This window comes from Anabrus simplex, chromosome 2 (assembly GCF_040414725.1).
Source record: "Anabrus simplex isolate iqAnaSimp1 chromosome 2, ASM4041472v1, whole genome shotgun sequence".
In the NCBI taxonomy this organism is placed as follows: domain Eukaryota; kingdom Metazoa; phylum Arthropoda; class Insecta; order Orthoptera; family Tettigoniidae; genus Anabrus; species Anabrus simplex.
Window position 1 is genome coordinate 290,205,594 of NC_090266.1, and position 26,023 is coordinate 290,231,616.

The following is a 26,023-nucleotide window of genomic DNA, read 5'->3' on the forward strand; positions in this document are numbered from 1 at the left end:
AAAGTGATATCAGTACCACACATACATTTGATGGTGTTGCCACATGGTGCACATTTATCCATAATGCATAATCTGGAAAACAGTTAATAATTTTCTGTGTATAGACATTGATGATACACAAGAACCTCGTTTATCCGGCCCTCATTAATCCAGATCTCCAGTTTATCCAGATCAAAAATAATGAAAATTTATATTTACTTGTACAGTATTTCTTTTACGGCGTCGATTCTTCTTGAATGTCTCTTCCGCCAAGGAGAGTTAAAGACAGGAATTGGAAGTAAGTCGGCCGTGGTCTATCAAAGGTACTGTCTGGCGTTCGCCTGGAATTGAGAATGGGAAACCCTGGACTCTTCTGAGTTCCTTGACACATTTGCACGCATTCCTGGATGCTCGGACGTAGATTTGAACGACGTAAAAAAATTACTGTAATTCAGGCTACAGCATAATGACAGACGAATTTGAAAATGAAACCGGCACTCCATCAGAAGAAACAATGACTCGTGGAGATGCAACAATGCAGCTGGACAAACTGATGGCCTATTTAGAATCCCAGACTGAAACCACACCAGCAGTACTGATGTTAGTAAAACGTCTTCGTGACCGTGCTACGCGCAAACGCTATACAAATGTAAAACAAAAAAGCCCGCACATTATTTTAGTGCATAAAACAGTCGTAAATGTAAGAAAAGTGTTCTTATATTTTTTTTGTAAAATTGGAAAGAGGTATTACTGTACAACTTATGTTAATATATTATATAAAATATACTGTATTTGTTTCTTACTTTTTCCGGATTATCCGGATTTTCAATAATTTGGATCCGTTCCAGTCCTACTTAATCCGGATAAACGAGGTTCTTGTGTACGTTTGTGTGGATACTCGGAATGTTATTCAGGTCTAAACAAATTGTTTAATGTACATACATGGGGAAACAGTTTGGCAGCACCTTGCATGGTAAGAACATATGTAGGAGAAGAAAAAAAAGATAAAAACATATTTTAAAATCCATCATATTTGTTGTAACTTTTGATGTTGTTTCTAATTATTCTTTTAATATTTGAATGCTACTTTGAGATGGTGCTGGTTACATATATACAACAGTTCTTTAAAACAAAGTTGATGTTGTAGAGACCAGGACAGTAGGTGGTTATAAGGAGTATGCTGGGTTTAGTTTCTTTTGATCACAGACCTGTGTCTTTCTCATTATTACTGTTTTTCTTGCGTGTTAGGGCCAAGGCTTTTTTTTTTTTTTTTTTTTTTTTTTTTTTTTTTTTTTTTGCTAGGGGCTTTACGTCGCACCGACACAGATAGGTCTTATGGCGACGATGGGATAGGAAAGGCCTAGGAGTTGGAAGGAAGCGGCTGTGGCCTTAATTAAGGTACAGCCCCAGCATTTGCCTGGTGTGAAAATGGGAAACCACGGAAAACCATCGTCAGGGCTGCCGATAGTGGGATTTGAACCTACTATCTCCCGGATGCAAGCTCACAGCCGCGCGCCTCTACGCGCACGGCCAACTCGCCCGGTGGGGCCAAGGCTATGAAGCATGTTGTTGTGTAAGGCCACATTATTTCACACCATCGTGAATGGTACGCCCATGATTAGGCAAATATATTCTAATTTACAAAGTGTTTATACTAAATTTGACAGTAAAGTAAAACTCTCTTTAATTAGATACTAATTAGAAACTAGACACCCTGCCCCCATGATAATATTTTTCACATACAAAGCCAGTGTGTGAGAAAATAGGGTTAGTTTTTCTTTTTATCCTTTTTCTTTTCCAAATGATCAAATCATTTTATCACATTAGTTACAAATTGCTGAAGTTATGTAAGCTTTACTTTTATTATTTCAGAAGAAGTTGGCTACACATTAAGGTTGTGTAGCAATAAGCTTGCATTCGGGAGATGGTGGGTTGGACTCATCATCAGCAGCTCTGAAAATGTTGATTGTTCTTGCATCTATCTTTTGGCTATGGCCAGAGTAAAATGTCGCTTCCACTGTGGTCTCACTCCGTTTTTGGCTGTGACAGTATAGACACTGCTGAGGTATGGGTAGGTCTAAGTAATGATATTCATAGCATGACTAGTGCATCTGGATATTATGAGAGGTGCTACTTGTAGGATCGGTCATGCTGCAATAGCAGTTTCTGACTCAGCGAGGAAATCAGTGGCAAACTGCCTCTCTTTTCAGCTTGCCTTCTACACCTCATTATGGCACTACCATCCATTTTTTGCAGTTTTTCTATAACTGCATAATCTTTGGTGGTGCAAGCACAATTAGCCACAATAGTGGATTGACTTAATTGTCCCTGAAATCAGAGAGATTGCTGAGTTGAATACAGCATCCACTTTGTAAACATAGACTCTGTTGAACCATGCAGGTGCTCAATGTTGTGTAGTTTAGTACAGTAGAACCTTGGATGCATCGTTCCCGCAACTGTCGTTTTCCCGTATCCATCGTTCAACTCATTCGGTCCCAAAAATGTTCCCTCACATCTATTGTTCCTTGAACTATCATTTAATTGCATCGATCGTCAGAAAAATATTTGTCCTCTGCCACAATTTTCCCACATGGATTGATCGTACGTAAGAAAAATATACGCAAAAGTTTTTTGGAGGTAAAGAAACAGCTGACTACTGTAGCATAAAGCATATAATAGCGGCAACCTGTTACTCGAGAGTGTACGAGCGATTACTAGTTGCTAGTCTTGAGCAAGAATCTCGTAGGCTGGAGTGCTGTGCGCAGGTTATTCATGTGCAACATCACTACGAGCCCTAAGGCGCCGACGCTTCTCCTCGGCCCACTAACCGGGCCCTAGAAGTATTGTTGTATACAAGAATTAAAATGGAGGCACTGTAAAACTCAAATTTGCCACCATTTTCTGTGTTGCTGTTGGCTGGCTAGGGCTGCCGGCTTTTTTGAAAATGAGAAAATCGTGCAATTTACAATAGTCGCGGCATGCGCCGGATACGTTTTAATTAGTCACAGGGTTATTAATCGCGTCATACCTTGTGATGTGTGTGGGATGCTAGAGGCCTGTGGACCACTTTGTTGCCCCCTGCCCAGTTGTCTTGTTACAAGCCGGACCAAACCAAGCCAGACCAATAATCTTTTCACTAGCCTGGTCTTGAAACTAATTCCTAAGTTGGCAGCATCCATTAGCCCGCTGTGACATCGTCCAAGGCATGTCATGTTGAATTTCTAACCTCTGTGGCATCGTCCGAGCCGCGCCATGTGGGATCTCTAACCTGTAGTTCTCAAAGGGTCTGCGGAAACTTACCAAAGTAAACGGTATTGCCGTAATATCCACGTATATCAATAATTTGCAATAAGAGGACTGGCCTTGAAGGTTTTCCAATTACTACGAGATGTAAGGAAAAGTGAAATTAAACCCCGTAAAAGTTGTGCTTTTTATTTTCATCATGTATATCATGATTGCAATGTTTTGATACTGTTATCTATAGTATGAACATGTTCGGCTCAATGGCTAAATGGTTAGCACGTGTTGGCCTTCAGTTCATGGGGTCACGATTGGGTCAGGGATTTCAACTTTTGTTGGTTAATTCCGACAGTTCGGGGTCTGTGTGTGTGCCGACTTACATATTAGGATTTGTCTTAGGTAGAGCTGCATTTTCATAAGTGCGTAGATCGCCTATCATGCGACAACTCGAAAGATCTGCATCCAGCTTCGGAGACCACACACCATTATTATTATTATATTTACATGACGAAAAATGCCCAAATACAGTAGCCGTATTTTATTATTCTGCTTCCCCCTTATTTTATGTCACCCGCATTTATCGTTTTCCCGCATCCATCGTCTTTTTTTCCCCTCCCCCTTCAAAAACGATGCATCAAGGTTTTACTGTATACTAATGCTAGTGTCACACTGCATTGAGTTATGTGAATCAACTACATAACTATTACCTGTTAACTTCTGGATAATGTTGGGTCTAGCACTGATCTAATGTGCAGTCTTCATCAGGTGTGATTTGGGGGTGAATACAGAATTACCTGTGTAATAGGGGTGCTCATTTCAAGATAACAGAATTCCATTACTTTGTAACTTCAGTTTTGTTCTTGCCTGTTCAGTACTTGGGTGGAACAGACATTCCTCTATCAAGTGGATTTGGTCATAGATGCCCATAGGGTTATTAATTGAACCATACCTTGTGATGTGTGAAATCCCTGAATTGAAATAATTGTTGTTAATCTGTGCCTTATGGCGAGCTGCTTCTCGTTTTCATCCTATAATTTGCACCACCATTAATAATCTCTTTGTTGAACCAGTGATCATGACTTTTCAATTGTAAACCCTCCATAAGTTTTCATCTGTGAGAAATTTTCACAGTAGAGGTTTGTACTCCACTTAAACATAAATTTCTTTGTTATTTAAGCAAATATAGAATCACTGTATTATAACAGATCCCCAGTGATGATAATGTGAATAAAGATTGTTGAACTCCAGTCATACATTCAATTAGCATTACAACTGTAAGATTTACATAGATAATATATGTTAACAATGTTGTAACTAAAAATAGAATGAAAATCATAGCTTTTATCCAGATGTTGTTAAGCTTCCCATTGCCACACATTTAGCAAGTATCTGAAAACGGCTAGGCTGCGTGTTTCAGAGAGTAGAAACACTGGCCTTTTGAGCTCAATTTGGTAGGTTCGACCCTGGCTCAGTCTGGTAGTATTTGAAGATACTCAAATACCACAGTCTTGTGTGTCATTAGATTTACTGACATATGAAACACCCCTTCCGGGAAAAAATTCTGGCACCTTGGTGTATCTGAAAACCATAAATATAGTTAAAAGGACATAAAACCAATGACGATATATCTGATTAGGCTCTGGTTTCCTTTAATATATTTCTACTTCCATCACCCTGGTAACATCAAAAACAGAGAAATAAACCATATCTGCATATTAAGTCCTATGGTAGAACTCTGTGCCCTGGTGATGCAGGAACACCTGTAATCTAGGCTAATTCTATCACAGTGCATGGTGTCTTCTACATGAGGTACAGTCATATCACAACCACCGAGCTGGCGCTGAATGTGTCTTGCAAGCGAGGTCAGCAGTCGATTCAGTTTCCTGTTTGATGGCCTCTATGATATACGAGGATCAAGCACAATTTCCTAAATTCCCCTTCCTATAAACGAATATTTGCCCCTATTTGTCCTCTTGAATTCCAGCTTTATCTTCATATTGTGATCTTTCCTACTTTTAAAGACACCACTCAAACTTATTCGTCTACTGATGTCCTCCCACGCCATTTCTCCACTGACAGCTCGGAACATACTATTTATAATACCAATATAATAGTCCGTTATTTGACAATATAAATTTTCCAGCTAACTCATTCTTGGTTGCCTGCGTTTCGCCCTCGTGTGCTAGTGCATATACGACGGCGAAACGCAGGCAACCAAGAATGAATTAGCTGGAAAATTTATGTCAAATAACGGATCATTATATTGGTATTATAAATTTACTCATTCAGGACAAATATTTTATGTTCCCTATGGGAATCAACATCTATATCAACATACCATTTAGTCGAGCAGCTCGTCTCCTTTCTCCCAAGTCTTCCCAGCCCAAACTTAGCAACATTTTTGTAATGCTACTCTTTTGTCAGAAATTCAGACCGTTGCACTCCTGACAGTATCAGCAAGTACCTAACGTAAATATTAGATCCCCAGTGATTATAATCTACATAGACATGAAGTGTATAGCGGACAATAGCTTAAAACAGTAGAAGAGTCTGTCTATTCAATTTGCGCAATGGTGAAGAAAAGAGTCACATTCATGAATTTAGTTTTTAAATCTTCAGCTTATACTCTGTTTTAATTTTTTACTTCATATTTTTAATTTATAAGGGTGGGTGATATTTTGTAGTAGTAGTAGTAGTAGTAGTAGTAGTAGTAGTAGTAGTAGTAGTAGTAGTAGTAGTAGTAGTAGTAGCAACTTAAGAAAATATAATCTTCAAATTATACATAAAGTTTTTATTTTCTATTTTAGATATTCACCAAGTATGAGAAGCATAGGCGGTTGCTTCTTGACGACATCCTGGCCTCTATTGCTAGGTTACCCAGTAGCAAGAGAAGTTTGCGGACATATCGACTGAGCTCTGAAGAACATATTCAAATGCTAACTGCTCTCGTATTACAGTTGATTCAGTGTGTTGTCGTTTTGCCAGAGAGACTTATAATTGAAAAGAAGGAGAAGCCTAAGGAAGTTAAGGAAAATGAGGAGGAATCAAAGGATAAAGTTGTGAATGTGAGTACAGATTTTTAATCTATTATTATTATTATTATTATTATTATTATTATGATGATTATTATTATTATTATTATTATTATTATTATTATTATTATTATTATTATTATTATTATACTTTAATCTGTTTGTCATATTCACGCCTTGGTCTACCCGTACTGTTCCTGCTGCCTATACCTCCCTCAGAAACTAATTGAACAAGTCCTACAGGTCTTACGACGTGTCCTTTCATACTGTCTCTTCTTCTCATCAGCAGTATCATCAACAAATCTCAGAGTTTTGTTTTCCTCTCCTTGGATTGTGATTTTGTTTCCAAATTATTCTGTGAGTTCCTTTACCACTTGTTCTATATAAACATTGAAGAGGAGAGGGGAAAATCTGCAGCCTTGGCTCTCTTCTTTTTAGATTGCTGCTGCTTTTTTTGTAGCCCTCAATTATCACAGCAGACTTATTTTTGCACAGATTGTAGATAATCCTTCTCTTTCTTTATCTGATCCCGATTGCCTTCAGGATCTCAAATACCTTGGTTCAGTTAGATCTGCAAATGCTTTGTTGAATTCTGACCTCAACATTGTCTCTCCCATTTCATCAGCATCTTCATGTTCAAGAAACTTATCATTTATTTATTTCCTGTGATACAATTGTTGAATATGTTCTTGCCATATTCCTGCATTGCTTTCTTTCTTTAGAAGTGTTTTTTCCATCTGAACTTGTAATATTCATATATGTGGGCTTGTCCTTCTTAAATTGATCCTCTAAGGTCAGACATCAAGTCAGGATTGTTTCATGTGTTCTTCATTTCTTCTGAAGGCAAACTAATCTTCTCCAAACGCAGCTTCAAATTGTCTTTCCATTTTTCGGTAAATGATGCGTGTTTAAATTTTGCATCCCCCTGTGGGTGGGGGAAGTAAATGAAGAATACACCCACGGTATCCCCTGCCTGCTGTAAGAGGTGACTAAAAGGGGCAACCAAGGGATGATTGTATTAGAACCATGAATCTACTTGTGATTAGTACCACCGCCCGGGGAACCCCATGGGTCGCTTTTACTTGCGTGTAGTACCGCAATGTTAGGTACAAAATAGGTTTGTGATTAGTAGCAACAGAGTGCATTGTCAGTTTTTACAGTACCTGTGATTAGTACCACTTTACGAGTGACACCATGGTTCTGGCTTGCCTGTGATTAGTACCCACTATGTAAGTAACACCACGGGATAGTGCGAGTCCCTGTGGTTAGTACACGTATGTGATGAACATCATAGGTTTGCGTTCCCTGTAAATGGCACCACAATGTGCAAAAGACCGTAGGTCTGTATTACATGTGCGAATTTCACTACCTGTGAGTAGTACCCTAATGTGTGGAATACTGCGAGTCTATGCTACTTTTGATTAGTACCGCAACATGACAAATGCCATGGTTCTACTTTCCTAGTCTTCCCAAAGTCTGCTGATGAAAGCAGTTTTATTCCTGGACAATGTAGGGAAACATCCATAAGAACAGGAACTAATATGTGATGGAATTCATGCTTTATATTTACCCCCTAACATAAAATGTTTGATACAACCAATGAATCAGGGCATTTTGGAATGTGTGAAATATATAGTATCAGCAATACTTACTACCATTCTCTTCTGGAAGCGACAGAACATGAGGGGAACTTCCTCAAACAGGTAACTATGGGGGACGCAGAGTATTGGTTAGCAGAATCCTGGTATGAAATGAAGCTATAGACACAAAATAATGGAAGGCAATTTTAGGAATTGCTGACGTTAATACAGACGACAACAATGAAGATGTCATACCAAACTTGTCAATCCAATCTCACAGATTTCAGGTTCTAATAAAATGATAGTGAAATCAGTTACAGAATGGACGAAGAGTGTTGAACAGTATGAATTTACAGGCACATCAGTCATTGAAATGTTGAATGAAGCATCAGAAGATAGTGAGGAGGAACATTTAGAAGAGATGGTGCGAGGATCTCTCTGTGTTGGAGGCAGCACGACACAACGTAGAATAACAGTCGAAGGCAACTCCCACTGATATCCTGATCTTCAAGTGATTGCTGCAACATTCAGAAAAAAGATGTCAGTTAAGAACATCTTCAAAAAATAGCCTTAATCCAAGCCATAAAACCAAGAAATTACAATAAAGGGCCTTAGCTTCAGTTGTTGATTTTATTCATGTTTCGTGATTTTCTCTTTGTCACTCTTGTGTAGTGCAGGTTATTCAAAATCCAAGGTACCTTCTCCCCCATTACCTCGGATTATTGAGACTCTGCTGTACTTGAATACTTTTACGTCTACATCACTGCTGTGCATTCACGTGAGATGCTCTTTCACCTAATTATTTCATTTTCAGGTGGATCGTGATGTGCTGATTGTCAGTAAATATGAAACAGCTATGAGAACTGCTGCTAATTTTCTCACGGTTTTCTTGAATAAATGTGGGAGTAAAAATGAAGAAATTGATTACCGGCCTTTATTTGAAAATTTTGTTCAAGATCTTCTTACCACTGTAAATAAGCCTGAATGGCCTGCAGCTGAACTTCTCCTTAGCCTTCTTGGTAAACTTCTGGTGAGTTGTCACTGATTTAAAAAATCATTTATAAGTAAAATTTTTCATATTAATCCTTTACACTAATTTGTGTACAGTATATACAATATTCACGTAACTTACTAATTGTTAGAAAGATAGATATCTCTTTTTATATACTTGAAAATTTTGTCATATTTATGCCTTTTTCCAGGTGACAAATTTTAGCAATAAAGGCATTGACATGTCACTCAGAGTAGCTTCTCTAGATTATTTGGGTGTTGTAGCTGCAAGATTGAGAAAAGATGCTGTGATGTCACAATTGAAACTGAATACTATTGACCAAATAATTCAAGAAATTAAAGCTGAAGAACAACGAGAAGTGGAGGAAAATGGAACGGGGGACAGGAAACCAAAAGTGGTATGTTCTTTAAAGTGTCTATATATAATATTTGGAATTACTAAGCTATGTAAACCACTTTTTAGACTTAAGAATTTCTTTCTATTATTGGTTTGTACTTATAATGTAACCAAATTTGGAGCAATCAGTTCTGTTTAATAAACATTAATGTAAGCCTGGAACAAGTTTATTAGATAGTGTAATTTGAAAAAAGTATCCTTTCTACATCAACACCCTTTGCCCACCTCTTCCAGTTTCTGAGTCATTGAGCAAATTCGTAAATGAGTTCAAAATGAGGCAAATCATTTTTTTTATCTAGGACTACATGTTTTCATTTGCAACCAGGAGCGTATCCTGGTCTGATACTTTCTTACCCTTGTCAGCTCAACATTGTGAACCTCATGTAAATAATTTCTACCGTTTAGGAGCCTTGTCTGTTCAATTCAATCCTCGGGGGGGGGGCAAGTACAGTAGGAAAAATAATATATACAGTGAAATCTCAATACAGTAATACCAGGCAGACCCAAGAAAAATAATATTGTTGTAAAGCGAGTTTAACATTATATCGAGTGTTTAGCTGTAATTCATTCTCATTTCAACAGACAGGTATAGGTAAACATCCTACAACTGAACTACAGTAATGACTTTACAATTCATAACATTTAATTCTGACAGTGATGAGATTAGGAAGCACAGAGCACAAAGGATGAAATCTAGAGCAGTTTACCTAATGTTCAATTGGTTACAGTATACAGAAATATACACTGTTATCTGCTGTGTTAACTCATTTTTATTCTGTTTGATTAACCTTTTTTTTAATATTAGGTACAGAACTACAATATTCACACCTTATATTATTAACACTGCTAAACAATACTTGAAAAATTTGGAAATGACTGTCTGTTTCACATTACTTACAGGCAGAAAAAAACAGAAAAATCTTATTGCACTAAGAGCCACCAAATGATTCTTCGGAACTCGTGCAAAACTTCAGAGAAAATTCTGGAGTGCTCCCCAGGACACTGTAGCTTCTGCTGAAGTTCACAATGGTTCATTTGGACTTTGTTCATCCCCTTCTTCTGTTAGTTCTGGTTAAACAATGATCTCATCAACAATTGTTATTTCTCTATTGCTGGAACAGTTTCACAAGCCATATGCCATAGTTTGAAAGGGTACCATATACCCTCCCTCCTATACTCTCGGTAACAAAAGCTACGTCTTCACAATTATCCACTGCAATACCAGTGTTGGCAAGGATTTTCAATAACTTTGCGTCCAGCTGTCTTCTCTTGTAGAAAACAGATCAAGGCAAGAGCATTATAAAAGCCTTAGAGTAAAGAATAAACATTACAACTGTGCAAAACACCTCATAAACACTGTTATTGGAAACACATTCCATGACATATATTTAGCAGAAGATCTCCCCAAAGTAAAACAACTTACCTGTGGAGCATATGAGGTAGATTCATTCCTCAACAGATCCGGGCTTGCCTTCCTCAAACAGTTTATCAAGGAGTTTAGTCTGGTGGAACTCCAGATGCATTGTGACGAGATCTTTGCACACTCAGATAGAAGAATTTTGGCAGTGCTAGAGGAATACATTGAAGAGGATTGCCTAGAAGGGCTTGGAAGATAGATAGATGGATAGATAAGGAATGGGTGAGCCCTTCCTTCGCAGGGCTCCACATGTAGGTCTATGAAGACCCTTTGTGTCCCTTAAAGGGGTTTGCCTAGTCCAGCCCTAGTGCTCCTATGAAGGATACCAGTGTCCGGATGTTGGCATTCCTGATGTCTTCCAGGTTCATAAAGTGTAAGCCAAGATATCGATGTCTTAGTGCGTGCAAGAGCCTTGCACTGACACAGTACATGCGCGGAGGTCTCATCCCCCCTGCCGCATCTTCTGTACATCGGATCTTAACTGATTTTCATGATGTGTAGGTGTCTCTGTAAGGTGTTGTGTCCTGTCAACAGTCCAAATACCATTCGTATTCTGGTCCTATTCAAGTTTATTAGGACCTTTTTATATCTTTGGCTGGGCCCTTCGATAAGTCCGCGTGCCTGCCTTGCCGTAGTTAACCCCTTCCAAATGTCTAAGTGAAACTGGTTTGTCCACTGGGATATTACCAGTTTCACACTTTGGAGTGGTACTCCCAGGAAAGGCTCTGGTCCTATAAAAGGACCTTTTGAGCCTTGTTTCGCTAGTTTGTCAGCTTCTTCAGTTCTACTGATTCCTGTGTGCCTGGGAACCCATAACAGTGTAAATGAGCTAAGTTCACACAACTTATCTAACATCCTCTGGTACTCCCATACCATTTTGGACGTTGTTCTAGCTGCACATAGAGTTTTTAACGCTGCCTGGCTGTCGCTGCAAATGGTGATGCACCTTCTACGCCCAGGTATGTTCCATACATGTACAGGACTGGCCAGTATTGCATATACTTCAGCCTGGAAAACAGGAGCATATTTACCCATGGAAAGGGAGAGGCCCCTAGATCCCGGCGCCCGTGCCCGTGCCCGTCTCCGTCCTCGAGCCATCTGTGTACCATGTACAACCCACAGACTTAAGACGGGCCCCAGCATCCGTGACCCACTCCTCCCTCATGGTTATCACTACTGTGTACTTATAGTTCAGATTAAAATTAGGCTTCATCATGTCCCCGATCATCATTGTCATGGGCCAGATCTGATGAAGCCTTGTAAGAATAGATACATGACGTTCATTCGGATTCTTGAAAGACCATCCTCCGAGTGACCAGAGGCGGTAGGCGCTGATTTCCGCCATCTCCTTAACATATAAATGTAAGGGGGGAAGGCATAGGTTGGCCTCCATTGCATATAATGGTGTATTGTCCAGTGCCCCTGTTATTTCTAGACACGCAAATCTTTGGACACTGTTTAACTTGGTGGTCACAGTTTTACTCTCAGAACCTGGCCACCAGACTAAAGATGCATAGGTGATCGGGCATGGGCTGTACAATAGAAACATGAAGCCATTGGACCACCTTAGGTCTAATGCGCCAAGTCTTACCGACGGCCCTGCGACAGGCCCACATAATCTTGCGAGTCTTATCCACATCGTAGTCTATGTTTTTTCCAACTCAAGTTTTGCCTTGAGGATTACCCTAGATACTTAACTGAAGTTGTCTTAAATAATTTTTTCCCAAATAGGAGTGGCTCTGACAGTCCATCTAGCCTCCTCCTCCTGGTGAACACCACGAGCTCCGTCTTGTTGGGATTGACCGACAAGTCTGTATCATGGCAATATCTTTCCACCCTACGTAGAGAGCTTTGTACAAGCTCCGAAACCGTACTGGGGAAATTTCCTACCGCCATCAGGCTAATGTCGTCTGCATAGCCTTGGGCATAAGTTCCTCCAACATTTAACCTGGTAAGTAGTTTATCCACTACCAGGCACCATAATGTTCGTGATACTACTCCTCCCTGTGGACACCCCCTGTCTATATTAGCTCTCAACATTTCTGCGTTGAGGGTAAACAGAACTTGATGGCCCTGTGAAGCCATAATCCGTGTTATGAGCATGCTGCTCACGCCTCTTCTCTCTAGACTAAGTTCTATGGAGCCCAAAGATGTGTAGTTGAAGACCCCTTGTATGTCTAGGAATACTACCATAGCAAGTTGTTGCTGATCCAAGGCACTCTCCAGCCTGGAAACAAGCTGGTGTAGTGCCGTCTCAACCGACTTCCCTGGTTGGTTTGCATGTTGATGAGAATGCAGGGGACAGTCTCTTAATACTTTCTCCCTGATATGTCTATCCACCAGTCTTTCCAAAGTCTTAAGAAGAAAAGACGTCAGACTAATGGGTTTATAATCCTTAGGTCTAGTGCATGATGACCTTCCGGATTTAGGTATATATACTACTTTCGCCTGACGCCACAAGTAGTACACGTACCCCATAGTGAGACAGGCTCTAAAAATTCTGACCAGGTATGATAAGGACCACTCCTGCCTCCTGAAGAAGCGCTGAGAAGATCCCATCCATTCCTGAACTTTTATAAGGGGCAAAAGATTCTAATGCCCACCTCACCCTTCTTGGAGTAACAATCTCTGCGGCTTCCTTCCAACCACTTCTATTGGGTCGGAAGGATCCGCTCGATTCTACTTCACTATTCGTGACTACTCAACCTGGAAAGTGGGCATCAAACAATAAGCTCAGGGTGTCCCCCTCTGTGGATGTATGTCTACCCAAGGGAGACTCCAGTGAGCCCAGCCTTGCCCATCCATCCAAAGTTAGAATTCTATGAAGCCTTGCCACTTCATGTTGACTCTCAGTGGAGTCCCAAAACTGTCTCCACGATTTCCTACAAGCCTTTTTAACTTCTGACTTACACTTTCTTTGAGATTCTTTGTAAGAATCTAGACTTTCTTGGTCTTCAAGGTCCCTGTATTCCAGAGCCTTCGTGTATTTCTCCTCAGGTGTTCCAGATAACTGTTCCACTTGAAGCTTCCTGTTGTTCTTTTTGCCTTAACAACTGGGCAGTTTAGCTTATAAGAGGTAACTAGTGTCTGTGTGAGAAAGCTCACATTGAGCTCTAGCTCCTCCTTGTTCTTAATTATATTTGCGGGTCCTCTTTCCAGACCCCTCCTCACATCCCCCCTAGGATTCCTATAAGATGGGATCTCAAAGGAGCCCTCTGTATGAAACAGTGTGTCTGTGATCAGACAAGGAAGGTTCCAAAGAAACTTTCCAGTCTTTAATTTCCTGTATGATTCCCATGGAACCCACGGTAAGGTCTATGATCCCCTTACTCCTATTATTGATGAAGGTTGGGGTATCACCTATGTTCATGATCTCAAGATCAATTGTACATAGAAATTCTATGAAGTTCTCTCCCCTTCTGTTTGTATGTTTACTTCCCCAAATGCTGTGGTGAGCATTGGTGTCACATCCTACTATGAGGTTGAGTCCTTGTTTCCTACAGTATATCACCAGTCTCTTGAATTACTCTGGCGGGGGTGGAGATTAAGAGTCTCCTGGGAAATACACAGAGCAGACAACCAAATCTCTTAGCTGTCCACTCTCTTCATATCTTACCAGGACTGCTACCAGGTCTCTAGTAATGAAGCCCGGTATAGCCCAGGCGTTATGATCCTTAAGGGGACCCGGAAGGGTCCATGTCTATAACGTGAAATTTACTGATTTTAGGTACATTTATCTAGGAAACGGTTCATACTAAAGGCTTCATTTTTTCTCATACATTCTTTATGCCTTCTTGCATGTTTTAACACAGCGGTTTATTCATTAGAGATATTCATCCAAATTTATTATATCATTTTAATGTGCAACATTTTTTGGAAAAAATTTGCTCTTATATTAGCACATTATTTCTGTACTAAACACTTATCTCCAGAAACATCGTGTTAATGTATGTATGTTATGACTGTATGTAACACCTGACACTTTCAAGATTGTATACTAAATAGTTTTTGAGAAAATGTTTCTTTTGTTCAGAAAAAGTGAACTTTCAGGAACAGGCCTTTGAAGTTTTCGGTGTAATGCTGCCCCCTGTGATGGATCGTCTGGGTTGTCTTACATTTCATCCTCTAGTCTTCTTCTCACAGCTCTCTTAGTTTGTCTTGCCGCATTTTAAAGTCCTTTTCTGCACTTTCAGCCTTCCTTTTTCTTTCACAATCGATTTTCTTCATGCTTGTTATCATGTGATACCCTGGAGAGATTCCCAATTGTTCTAAGCTTTTACAATTTATGATGTTACCTTCATTATAAGTAGCCACAGCATTGTATACTCCATAATACAAAGTTTTGATCTCTACAAAAACTCCCTTGGGAATTGGGATCCAAATCAAATTATTAACACTCTTGTTGGGGTTCTGGGTTCGTCCATGAAGGCACTTTCCAAGAAGTTGTGGCTCTGCTAGATCTCTGAACACTGGTTTTATTGCTTACATTGCAGCATAAGGAAGACTTTGCTTGTGATCGTATAGTTTACCTGCATTATATTTACACCACGATTCTGGTCCCTTGGGGCAAAGTGTGTGACTGGGATTGTCGTTAGTCGAGGCGGTGTGATAAAAATACTGTCCACATAGTTTTCTTCATTTGCTCTACACTGCTTGTATTTTCCCTAATAGCGCAGCCATAATATCTCTAAAGCCTGTCGACAGCCTCATCAGTAAGCCTATGGGTTTCCCATCACTTAGCTGCTTTCCGCTCAGAGTCTGTTTCAACCGGCGGAGTCATGCACCCATTCATGTTTGGACGTGTCCATTACACTCTATTTTCTGGATATTCACATCATCTCCATACGGTTTTAGATCTTGCACCCTTTTGTACATTGTACCATGCCACTGACCTTCCAAAAATATTTGCTACTCCTTCTACCTCGATTCCCTCACTCGGTTCACTATAATTAGCTTCACAGATCTGTTTATGTTCATTCCTACTTCTCCTAGGACATCTGCAATGCTTAAGAGAGAATACACACATCAATTATCTTGCTAGCATCACCACTAGTGGCTGTCAGCACACTATTCAGGGACATATGCCGCTTCTTTTGCCAGGAGCCATCAAGAGCCACTGTCAGTTCCCTTCGTTCACTATTTTCACTTTCTTCCACAGCTTCTTCAACTGCATTTTTCATATTTGCTTCTGCAACATCTTCTACACATGATCCTATATGAAAATTATATTTTCCATACCAAGTTGGAGGACTGGGCAAGTTCAGTACAACGCATAACATATTCCCTGCAGCTAAACCCCGGCCTATAGAACAGAGACCGTACAATAAACTGACATTGACATCAAAAAGTTTTAACATCCTAACTTCTTGAATAGTTGCATACTTTGAGTTCCAAAAGTTCACCCGATAACTACAGTACATACAGAATAATTGTAGTTCACATGCCAGACCACAGTGCTGTTTCACTCTGGTAGAGATACCCATACGTTCACTTTGTTTACATAAAACACTGCTTTCCAATATGCCACGTAATTAACGAACATTTATAATTTCATTTACGTCGTCTTGATCAGAGTTCTCTAATAATGACTGAAACTTTTCTTAAGAATTAGTTTTTTAGCTGTTGAACAAGTAGGGGTATGTGAAATTTCCTCAGTGGAGTCCACAACATTTATATCACTTAGGCCTACACTACTACTGCCAACATTTCTCTTACTGACAATTATAATTTTAACACTAGGTTTTCTAACATTCTTCCTACTCTTAGAAACCCTATTGTTCAATCACGGCATTTCAACACAAACAGTTGTCTACAAACAACGCGTATAACTACAGGAAATGCAGCGAACAATCACATGGAAAAATAAGCTCTTTTACTTCACAGAATATTAATTTCCTGTTCTTCGTCCATCACTTATCTCTGAACAGGCTAGCCAATGTCATAAATATCCATCGTGTTACATCTACACACATTTACCACCATTGGGCGGGAATATGAGTAGGGAGCCATGGAAACGTGTATTGTCATTGTCAACAAGGATATCTCCTGGAAGGTGAAGTTACCGTGCCCATAGAGTGTTGTCTTGGAAACGCTATTTAAAGCACTTACAGTATAATAAAGATATGACCATGAATGATAGCTAAAATTAAAGAAAATGTATCTTAGATTTTTATGGAATGAAAAAGTAATAATCACATTTTTTGCCAAATTTGACCCTGCCGGATCCCCTTAACTAGTATACATGTTCTTGGCTTCTCCTCTGCTACCCCACTGAAGAGAGTGAAGCCTTCACATTTTAGTCCCATGATATGGCCCTGTCTAAGCCAGGGTTCTTGTATCAAGGCGACTGAAAACCCACCTTTCTGGATACTTGTAAGTACCCTAGAAGCCGCTATACAATGTTGTAAATTTGCTTGTATGAAAGTAATAATTTCCTACCTCCATGCAATGCTGTACCTTATGCAGTTTCGAGAACCTGCAGCTCCGGCTCCCGCGATAGATCTTGAGGTTTGGCTAGCCACGGCTCCTGCTCCTTGCCCCTGTTGCTCTTGATGTTGTCTGTGGGGGAGGGTTGGCCCTCTGCTTGTCGTGTTTGACCTCCACCAAGGTGTAGGTGGCAACATGCACCCCGCAGAAGATCTTTCCCACCACTTTTTCCACATGTGGAGTCCATGCTGACCACAAGGCGGACACCTTTCTTCTCTTCCTTGCTGTTGTAGATTCTCCGGCTACTGGGATTTAGTCCATGGTTCTGGCTTGCCATTCTTCCCAGAAGGATATCGTTGTCCTTTGGTTGTCCTGGTATCTAGACCATGACCCTCTTGTAGGAGAGGAGTTTATCCATGCCCACAATTGTGAGCCTGGCTCCTTCCCACAGCTGCATACCTGTAACAAGACTCGAGAGCCATGCTACGGTCTCGTCATTTTCTGCATTTATAATGGCAGCACCTTTCTATAGATAGCAATCCAGGAACTGAGGCTTAATAGGCCCCTGCTCTGGAAGCTCATCTATTAGATAGGTGATAGCCTCCTCTACAACTCCACCTGTTTTTCCATTAGCTGATGATCAGGATATCCTTCAGGCACTATGGCCCTCCTGATCCCAGCTTTGGCTATTTTAGCATACTCCACCTTAGGTCTTTTGTGGACTTGCTGATCTTCTTCTGGGGTTGCCCCCGACAGGAGTAGTTTTTCCACTGATGTCTTGGTGGGAGGGCTCCTCTGTGCCCTGGGATCAGAACCTGCTTTAGGGTCCTGCCCCTTGTGCCCATTGGATCCTTCCGCATTCGTCGTTGTCGTGGAGGTAGAAGGCCTCTCAGCTCCAGGAGTTAAGCCATCTTTGGCCTGCTCCCAGGTCTTTAAAGCCTTCTTTTACCTTCTCTTCTAAGTGCCAGAGCACTGTTTCTTCTTCCTCTGAACCAAATGATTGCCCGCCTCTAGAGTGAGCTCTCTTACAGTCGATGTCATGCTATCCGAGAGAAACTCCGAAGAGTCCCCATCGGTTATCGCTGAACTGGTGTTTCTTTCAGAGGCCCCAGAGGAGCTCTCCAGTTTTGGGGTTGCTACAGTACTCGTGTACGTCCCACAAGTAGCTAGGGAAATATGATGTCCGCCCAGGCAGAGCCCCGCATACCTGGGTAAGGCTGCTTTCTTTGAGAGGGTGCCAGGTTTCTTGAAGGCTCCATTCAAGACACATCTCCCATGTGCCATGCACCCCATCAGCATGGGTCGCGTTACACATTAGGGTTGGGTGGTGCTTTAGCTTCCTCCTCCTTGTATACTGAATGGTTACCCAACAGGGCTCCATTCGGCATCTCAAGAAAGGAGCTACTAGTCCCCCTCACCACACAGAGGATCTTGAATTGAAGAGGGTAACCAGGGTTAGCTCCCTACAATTGTAGAAGCTCAAAATAGGGGGGAAGGTCTTGTAAATATGTTTGCTACAGTCTGTAACACGTTTCCTAGAGAATTTCTTTTTAGTTACACAAGACGTAGAACATAAGCATGCAGTCACTATACATTTCATATTGCATTGAGTTTCAACCTTAATTGACTGATGTAGTTTCACTGCAAATGAGTCCCCTGAAGTGCAACATACAAAGCTTCATTCCAAAGAGTACCTTTTAGAGAAATATGAAATAGCAATGGACCTCAAAATAGCTACATTTCTCAGTCCTGCACACCAGAAACTTTGCAGGTTTCATGTCTCCGAGAGGGAGGAAACACGACCGAAACCTACAGGACACAAATCAGAGTGAGCCGCAAGCAGATCTAGAACGACTCAGACGATGCCACTGATGGTAGCTTAGTTGAGGTAACACAGTACATCCTGGTGCCAGGTGCTGAAATAAAAGGCAGTGTCTTAGGATGGTGGAAGGATTATGCTGCTACAACATTGCAACGATTAACTCAGCTGCCGCTTGGTCATACCTAGGTCAAGTGCAACCAGTGAATGTGTGTTCGGTACTGCTTGATATATCAAGTAAGAGCACCAAAATGCTCTTAAATCTGAAATAATGGACTCTGTTTTCTTCATCCATGATGATCTGATGAGGAGCTATTGGCCTGTACCACTTAGTACGGAATGTTGACAAAACGATACAGAAACCTACAATAGTTTCATTATTCAATTTATTTAAAATACATATGTTTATAACCCTCCGCTGCGAACCATGTGACCTTGCCGCAGTGGGGAGGCTTGTGTGTCCCAATGAAGTAAATAGCTGAGCCGCAGGTGCAACCATATCGGATGGGTATCTGTTGAGAGACCAGCCTAATGAATGGTTCATCAAAAGGGGTGTAGCAGGCTTTCAGAAGTTGCAAGGGTGGCAGTCTAGATGATTGACTGATATGGCCTTGTAATAATACTCAACGTGGCTTAGCTGTGTTGATACTGCTACACGGCTGAAAGCAACGGGAAACTACAGCCATAACTAACTCCCAAGGACATGCAGCTCTCTCTGTATGAATGATGTACTGATTATGGCTTCCTCCTGGGTAAAATATTCCGGAGGTAAACTATTCCCCCATTCGGATCTCCGGGTGAGGACTACATGAGAGGGGGCGATCATCAGGAAGATGGATACTGACATCCTGCGAGTCGGAGCATGGAATGTTAGAAGTTTGAATCGTGGTAGGTTAGAGAATCTGAAAAGGGAGATGGACAGACTAAAGTTAGATGTAGTTGGTATAAGTGAAGTATGTTGGCAGGGAGAACAGGATTTTTGGTCAGGCGACTACCGAATTATCAACACAAAATCAGACAGGGGAAATGCAGGAGTTGGTTTAATAATGAGTAAGAAAATAGGGCAGCGGATAAGCTACTACGACCAACATAGTGAAAGAATTATTGTCGTCAAGATAGACACTAAACCAATGCCCACCACAATAGTGCAAGTCGTCGCTATAAGACCTATCTGTGTCGGTGCGACGGAAAGCCCCTAGCAAAAAAAAAAAAAAAAGGAAAGAAAGAAAATAGTGCAAGTCTATATGCCTACTAGTTCAGCAGATGATGAAGAAGTTGAAAAAATATATGAAGAAATAGAAGATTTAATACAATGTGTAAATCGTGATGAGAATCTAATTGTGACGAATTGGGACAAAAGAATGAAAGAGGAAGTCAGCTGGTTGAATTCTGCACTGATCATAACTTAGACCTTGCTAATACTTGGTTCAAACACCACAAACGACGGCCGTATATGTGGATGAGACCTGAAGACACTGGAAAGTATCAAATAGACTTCATTATGATTAGGCAGAGATTCAGAAACCAGGTGGTGGATTGCAAAACTTTCCCAGGAGCAGATGTGGACTCTGACCACAACTTGTTGGTCATGAAATGCCATTTGAAGTTGAAGAAATTGAAGAAAGGAAGGAATGCAAGGAGATGGGATCTATGCACGTTGAAAGAAGAGAGAGTGAGGGATTGTTTCAAGGAACATGTTGCACAAGGACTAAATGAAAAGGCTGAAGGAAACACAATAGTGGAAGAGTAGGTAGTCATAAAAAAATGAAGTCAGTCGGGCTGTTGAATAAATGTTAGGAAGGAAGAAAAGATCAACTAAGAATCAGTGGATAACTCAGGAGATACTAGACCTGATTGATGAACGACAAAAATGCAAGAATGCTAGAAATGAAGAGGGCAGAAAAGAATATAGCTGATTAACTCATCCGCTTACCTTATAAATATCAGTTCCGGATCTTTAAATTACAATTTAAATGCTGGTGTTCATAAGGTGCATAGAAGACTGCACTTAAATGATAATATCACTCCAACTACTGGCTCAAACGTTGTTAAACTTTCAAAATACTCCAAAATAATCATTTCAAATGAATGTGCTACATTACAGTGAAAAACACTATGCACTATAAACTCACCTAATAATTCTTACAGTGCATTTACGTTCGTAATATTTACATCTGCTTCTTGAATCGTGTTACTGCCACTAACTTCACTAAACACAGATAACGTATCCACATCACTAGATTCACAGGTAGAACTTTCTGAATTATTATAATCTTCTTCACAATCACTATTCAGTAAAATATCCACGACTTCTCGCTCGGTAGTAGCCTCGTGCGTGCTCATCTTTACTTACTGAACACCCGTGACATCGGCTCAATGCTATCTTCAGTTTATGCGGTTAATCCCCTAAACATGACTCAAATACAGCGGAAGAGACTTCCTTCAGATATGAAGAATGATTGTAATGCCATCTGTTTAGTTTTTATTGTACTACCTTCACTTTACCATCGATAAAGTAGGACGCTGCATTAAGCCGTCGATTCAACAGTTAGGTAAGCCGGGCACAGGCTCGCGCATCCCGTCGGTTCGACGGTTAGGTAGCCGGTGGGTTAAAGAATGAAGTGGATTGAAAGTGCAAAGTATCTAAGGAAGAATGGCTGAAGGAGAACTGCAAGTATGTTGAAGGTTGTATGGTCCTAGGAAAGGTAGATGCTGCATAGAGGAAAATCAAGGAAACCTTTGGAAAAAGAAAATCTAGGTGTACGAATACTAAGACCTCAGATGGAAAGCCACCTTCAGGGAAAGAAGACAAAGCTGAAAAATGGCAGGAACATATTCAGTAGTTGTATCAATGTAAAGTTGTAGATAGTTAGCTTCTGGAACAAGAAGAGGCTGTTGATGCTGATGAAATGGGCGACCCAGTTTTGAGGTCTGAGTTTGACAGAGCTGTGAGAGACCTAAATAGGAACAAGGCACCTGGAATTGATGACATTCCCTCTGAATTACTGACTGCCTTAGGTGCAGCCACCATGTCAAGGTTATTCCATTTAGTGTGTAAGATGTATGTGACAGGAGAAGTGTCATCCGATTTTTGGCAGAATGTTGTTATACCTATTCCCAAGAAAGCCGATGCTGACAAGTGTGAAAACTACTGCACCATTAGTTTAGTATTTCATGCCTGCAAAATTTTAACATGTATTATTTACAGAAGAATGGAAAGCCAAGTTGAAGCTGAGTTGGGAGAAGATCAGTTTGGCTTCATGAGAAATGTAGGAACACGTGAAGCAATCCTGACTTTACATCCGATCTGAGAGGATTGAATTAAGAAGGACAAGCCCATGTATATGGTGTTCGTAGATCTCGAAATGGCATTCGATAACGTTGATTGGACTAAGCTATTTAAAATTCTGAAGGTGATTGTGATCAGATACCGAGAACTAAGAATTATCTACAATTTGTATAAAAATCAGTTTGCAGTGATAAGAATCGAGGGCTGTGAAAAAAGAAGCAGCAATCCAGAAAGGAGTGAGGCAAGGCTGCGGTTTGTCCCCCCTTCTTTTCAATGTTATATAGAAAAGGCGGTAAAGGAAATCAAAGAGGAATTTGGAAAGAGAATCACAATCCAAGGAGAGGAAATCAAAACCTTGAGATTTGCCGATGATATTGTTATTTTATCTGAGACTGCAGAAGATCTCGAGAAGCTGCTGAATGGTATGGACGAAGTCTTGGGTAAGGAGTACAACATACATACATACATTATCATTATAGACTGTTATGCCTTTCAGCGTTCAGTCTGCAAGCCTCTGTGAATTTACTAAACGTCGCCACAATCCTCGATTTGCAACTAGTGATGTGGCCTCATTTAGTTCTATACCTCTTATCTTTAAATCGTTAGAAACCGAGTCTAACCATCGTCGTCTTGGCCTACCTCTACTTCTTTTACCCTCCGTAGCAGAGTCCATTATTCTCCTAGGTAACCTATCCTCCTCCATTCGCCTCACATGACCCCACCACCGAAGCCGGTTTATGCGTACAGCTTCATCCATCCAATTCATTCCTAAATTAGCCTTTATCTCCCCATTCCGAGTACCCTCCTGCCATTGTTCCCACCTGTTTGTCCCAGCAATCATTCTTGCTACTTTCATGTCTGTTACTTCTAACTTATTAATAAAGTATCCTGAGTCCACCCAGCTTTCGCTCCCGTAAAGCAAAGTTGGTCTGAAAACAGACCGATGTAAAGATAGTTTCGTCTGGGAGCTGACTTCCTTCTTACAGAATACTGTTGATCGCAGCTGCGAGCTCACTGCATTAGCTTTACGACACCTTGATTCAATCTCACTTACTATATTAGCATCCTGGGAGAACATACAACCTAAATACTTGAAATTATCGACCTGTTCTAGCTTTGTATCGCCAATCTGACATTCAATTCTGTTGAATTTCTTACCTACTGACATCAATTTAGTCTTCGAGAGGCTAATTTTCATACCATACTCATTGCACCTATTTTCTAGTTCCAAGATATTAGACTGTAGGCTTTCGGCACAATCTGCCATTAAAACCAAATCGTCAGCATAGGCCAGACTGCTTACTACATTTCCACCTAACTGAATCCCTCCCTGCCATTTTATACCTTTCAGCAGATGATGCATGTAAACTACAAACAGCAAAGGTGAAAGATTACAGCCTTGTCTAACCCCTGTAAGTACCCTGAACCATGAACTCATTCTACCATCAATTTTCACTGAAGCCCAATTGTCAACATAAATGCCTTTGATTGATTTTAATAATTTGCCTTTAATTCCATAGTCCCCCAGTATGGCGAACATCTTTTCCCTCGGTACCCTGTCATATGCTTTCTCTAGATCTACAAAACATAAACACAACTGCCTATTCCTCTCGTAGCATTTTTCAATTACCTGGCGCATACTGAAAATCTGATCCTGACAGCCTCTCTGTGGTCTGAAACCACACTGGTTTTCATCCAGCTTCCTCTCAATGACTGATCGCACCCTCCCTTCCAAGATGCCAGTGAATACTTTACCTGGTATACTAATCAATGAGATACCTCGATAGTTGTTGCAATCCTTCCTGTTCCCTTGCTTATAGATAGGTGCAATTGCTGCTTTTGCCCAATCTGAAGGTACCTTACCAACACTCCATGCTAATTTTACTACTCTATGAAGCCATTTCATCCCTGCCTTCCCGCTATACTTCACCATTTCAGGTTTAATTTCATCTATTCCTGCTGCCTTATGACAATGGAGTTTATTTACCGTCCTTTCCACTTCCTCAAGCATAATTTCACCACCATCATTTTCCTCCTCCCCATGAGCTTGGCTGTTCACAACACCATCAGGATGATTTTCTTTTACATTGATAAGATGTTCAAAATATTCCCTCTACCTCTCCAGTGATTCCCTGGGATCTATTATGAGTTCACCTGAATTACTCAAAACACTGTTCATTTCCTTTTTCCCTCCCTTCCTAAGATTCTTTACTACTGTCCAGAAAGGTTTCCCTGCTGCTTGACCTAGCCTTTCCAGGTTGTTACCAAAATCTTCCCATGACTTCTTTTTGGATTCAACAACTATTTGTTTCGCTCTGTTTCTTTCATTTACATACAAATCCCTGCCTGCCTCGGCCTTTGTTTGGTGCCATTTCTGATAAGCCTTCTTTTTACGTTTACAAGCTGCTCTCACTTCATCATTCCACCAAGATGTTCGCCTTTTCCCATCTTTACACACAGTTGTTCCTAGGCATCCCCTTGCTGTTTCTACTACAGCATCCCTGTATGCCATCCATTCACTTTCCATATCCTGAACCTGCTTACTGTCTACTGTTCGAAACGTCTCACTAATCATATCCATGTACTTCTGTCTAATGTTCTCGTCCTGGAGATTTTCTACCCTTATTCGTTTGCAGACAGATTTCACTTTCTCTACCCTAGGCCTAGAGATACTTGGTTCACTACAGATCAGATAGTGGTCTGTATCATCGAAAAATCCGCGGAAATCTCATGCATTCCTAACAGATTTCCTGAATTCGAAGTCTGTTAAGATATAGTCTATTATGGATCTGGTACCCCTAGCCTCCCATGTGTAGCGGTGAATAGCCTTATGCTTGAAGAATGTATTCGTAACAGCTAAACCCATACTGGCACAGAAGTCCAGCAAACGCTTCCCATTCCCATTGGCTTCCATATCTTCCCCACATTTACCAATCACCCTTTCGTATCCTTCAGTTCTATTCCCAACTCTCGCATTGAAATCGCCCATTAGCACTATTCTATCCTTGCTGTTGACCCTGACCACGATGTCACTCAATGCTTCATAAAACTTGTCAACTTCATCCTCATCCGCACCCTCACATGGTGAATACACGGACACAATTCTAGTCCTAATTCCTCCAAATGACAAATCTACCCACATCATTCGCTCATTTGCGTGCCTAACAGAAACTATGTTCCGTGCAATGGTATTCCTGATAAAGAGCCCTACCCCAGACTCTGCCCTTCCCTTTCTAACACCCGTCAAGTACACTTTATAATCTCCTATATCTTCCTCGTTATCTCCCCTTACCCGAATATCACTTCTAGCACATCCAGATGCATCCTCTTTGCTGACTCAGCCAGTTCTACTTTCTTTCTTCCATAAGCCCCATTAATATTGATAGCTCCCCATCGAATTCCATTTCGTTCGCCAAGTTGTTTCCAAGGAATCCCTCGCCTGTCAAATGGGAGTGGGACTCCATTACTCCCATAGGTCCGAGGCTTGCTTAAAATGTTCTGAGCTCGGTAGATTCATGAAGCAGGATGCTACCCTACTTACACATAGTCCAAGTGAGGATCTCTCCTCTAACGGGTTATGGACCACCGGTGGATTGTATAGTCCTAGCTGCCTGAGCACAAGGAGGGCCAGGACTCAGAATATGTCCGAGATGCCCACTCCCATTCCATAGCAACTGGTATCCCGACTCTCAGGACCACTTACTAGGCCACTCAGCCGTTGCCCATGGTTCACGAACTAGGATGTGACTACAGTAACCCACAAACAAGATGAAAATAAATAAGTCCAAAACAAAAGTAATGAATTGTAGTCTAACAAGGGCAGGTGATGCAGG

The 26,023-nt window shown here is 40.9% G+C and overlaps 1 protein-coding gene across 2 annotated transcripts in view; it reads left to right on the plus strand.

Moving 5' to 3' along the window:
• The window catches only part of Nipped-B (Nipped-B cohesin loading factor), an 804,192-nt gene that overhangs the window by 545,607 nt on the left and 232,562 nt on the right, over nucleotides 1-26,023 (plus strand). For both annotated transcript variants that reach the window (XM_068226150.1, XM_068226151.1), the window contains 3 exons: nucleotides 6,027-6,284; nucleotides 8,646-8,861; nucleotides 9,034-9,240. In XM_068226150.1, coding sequence (XP_068082251.1) covers nucleotides 6,027-6,284; nucleotides 8,646-8,861; nucleotides 9,034-9,240 — 681 coding nt within the window. The remainder of the gene's footprint in view (nucleotides 1-6,026; nucleotides 6,285-8,645; nucleotides 8,862-9,033; nucleotides 9,241-26,023) is intronic.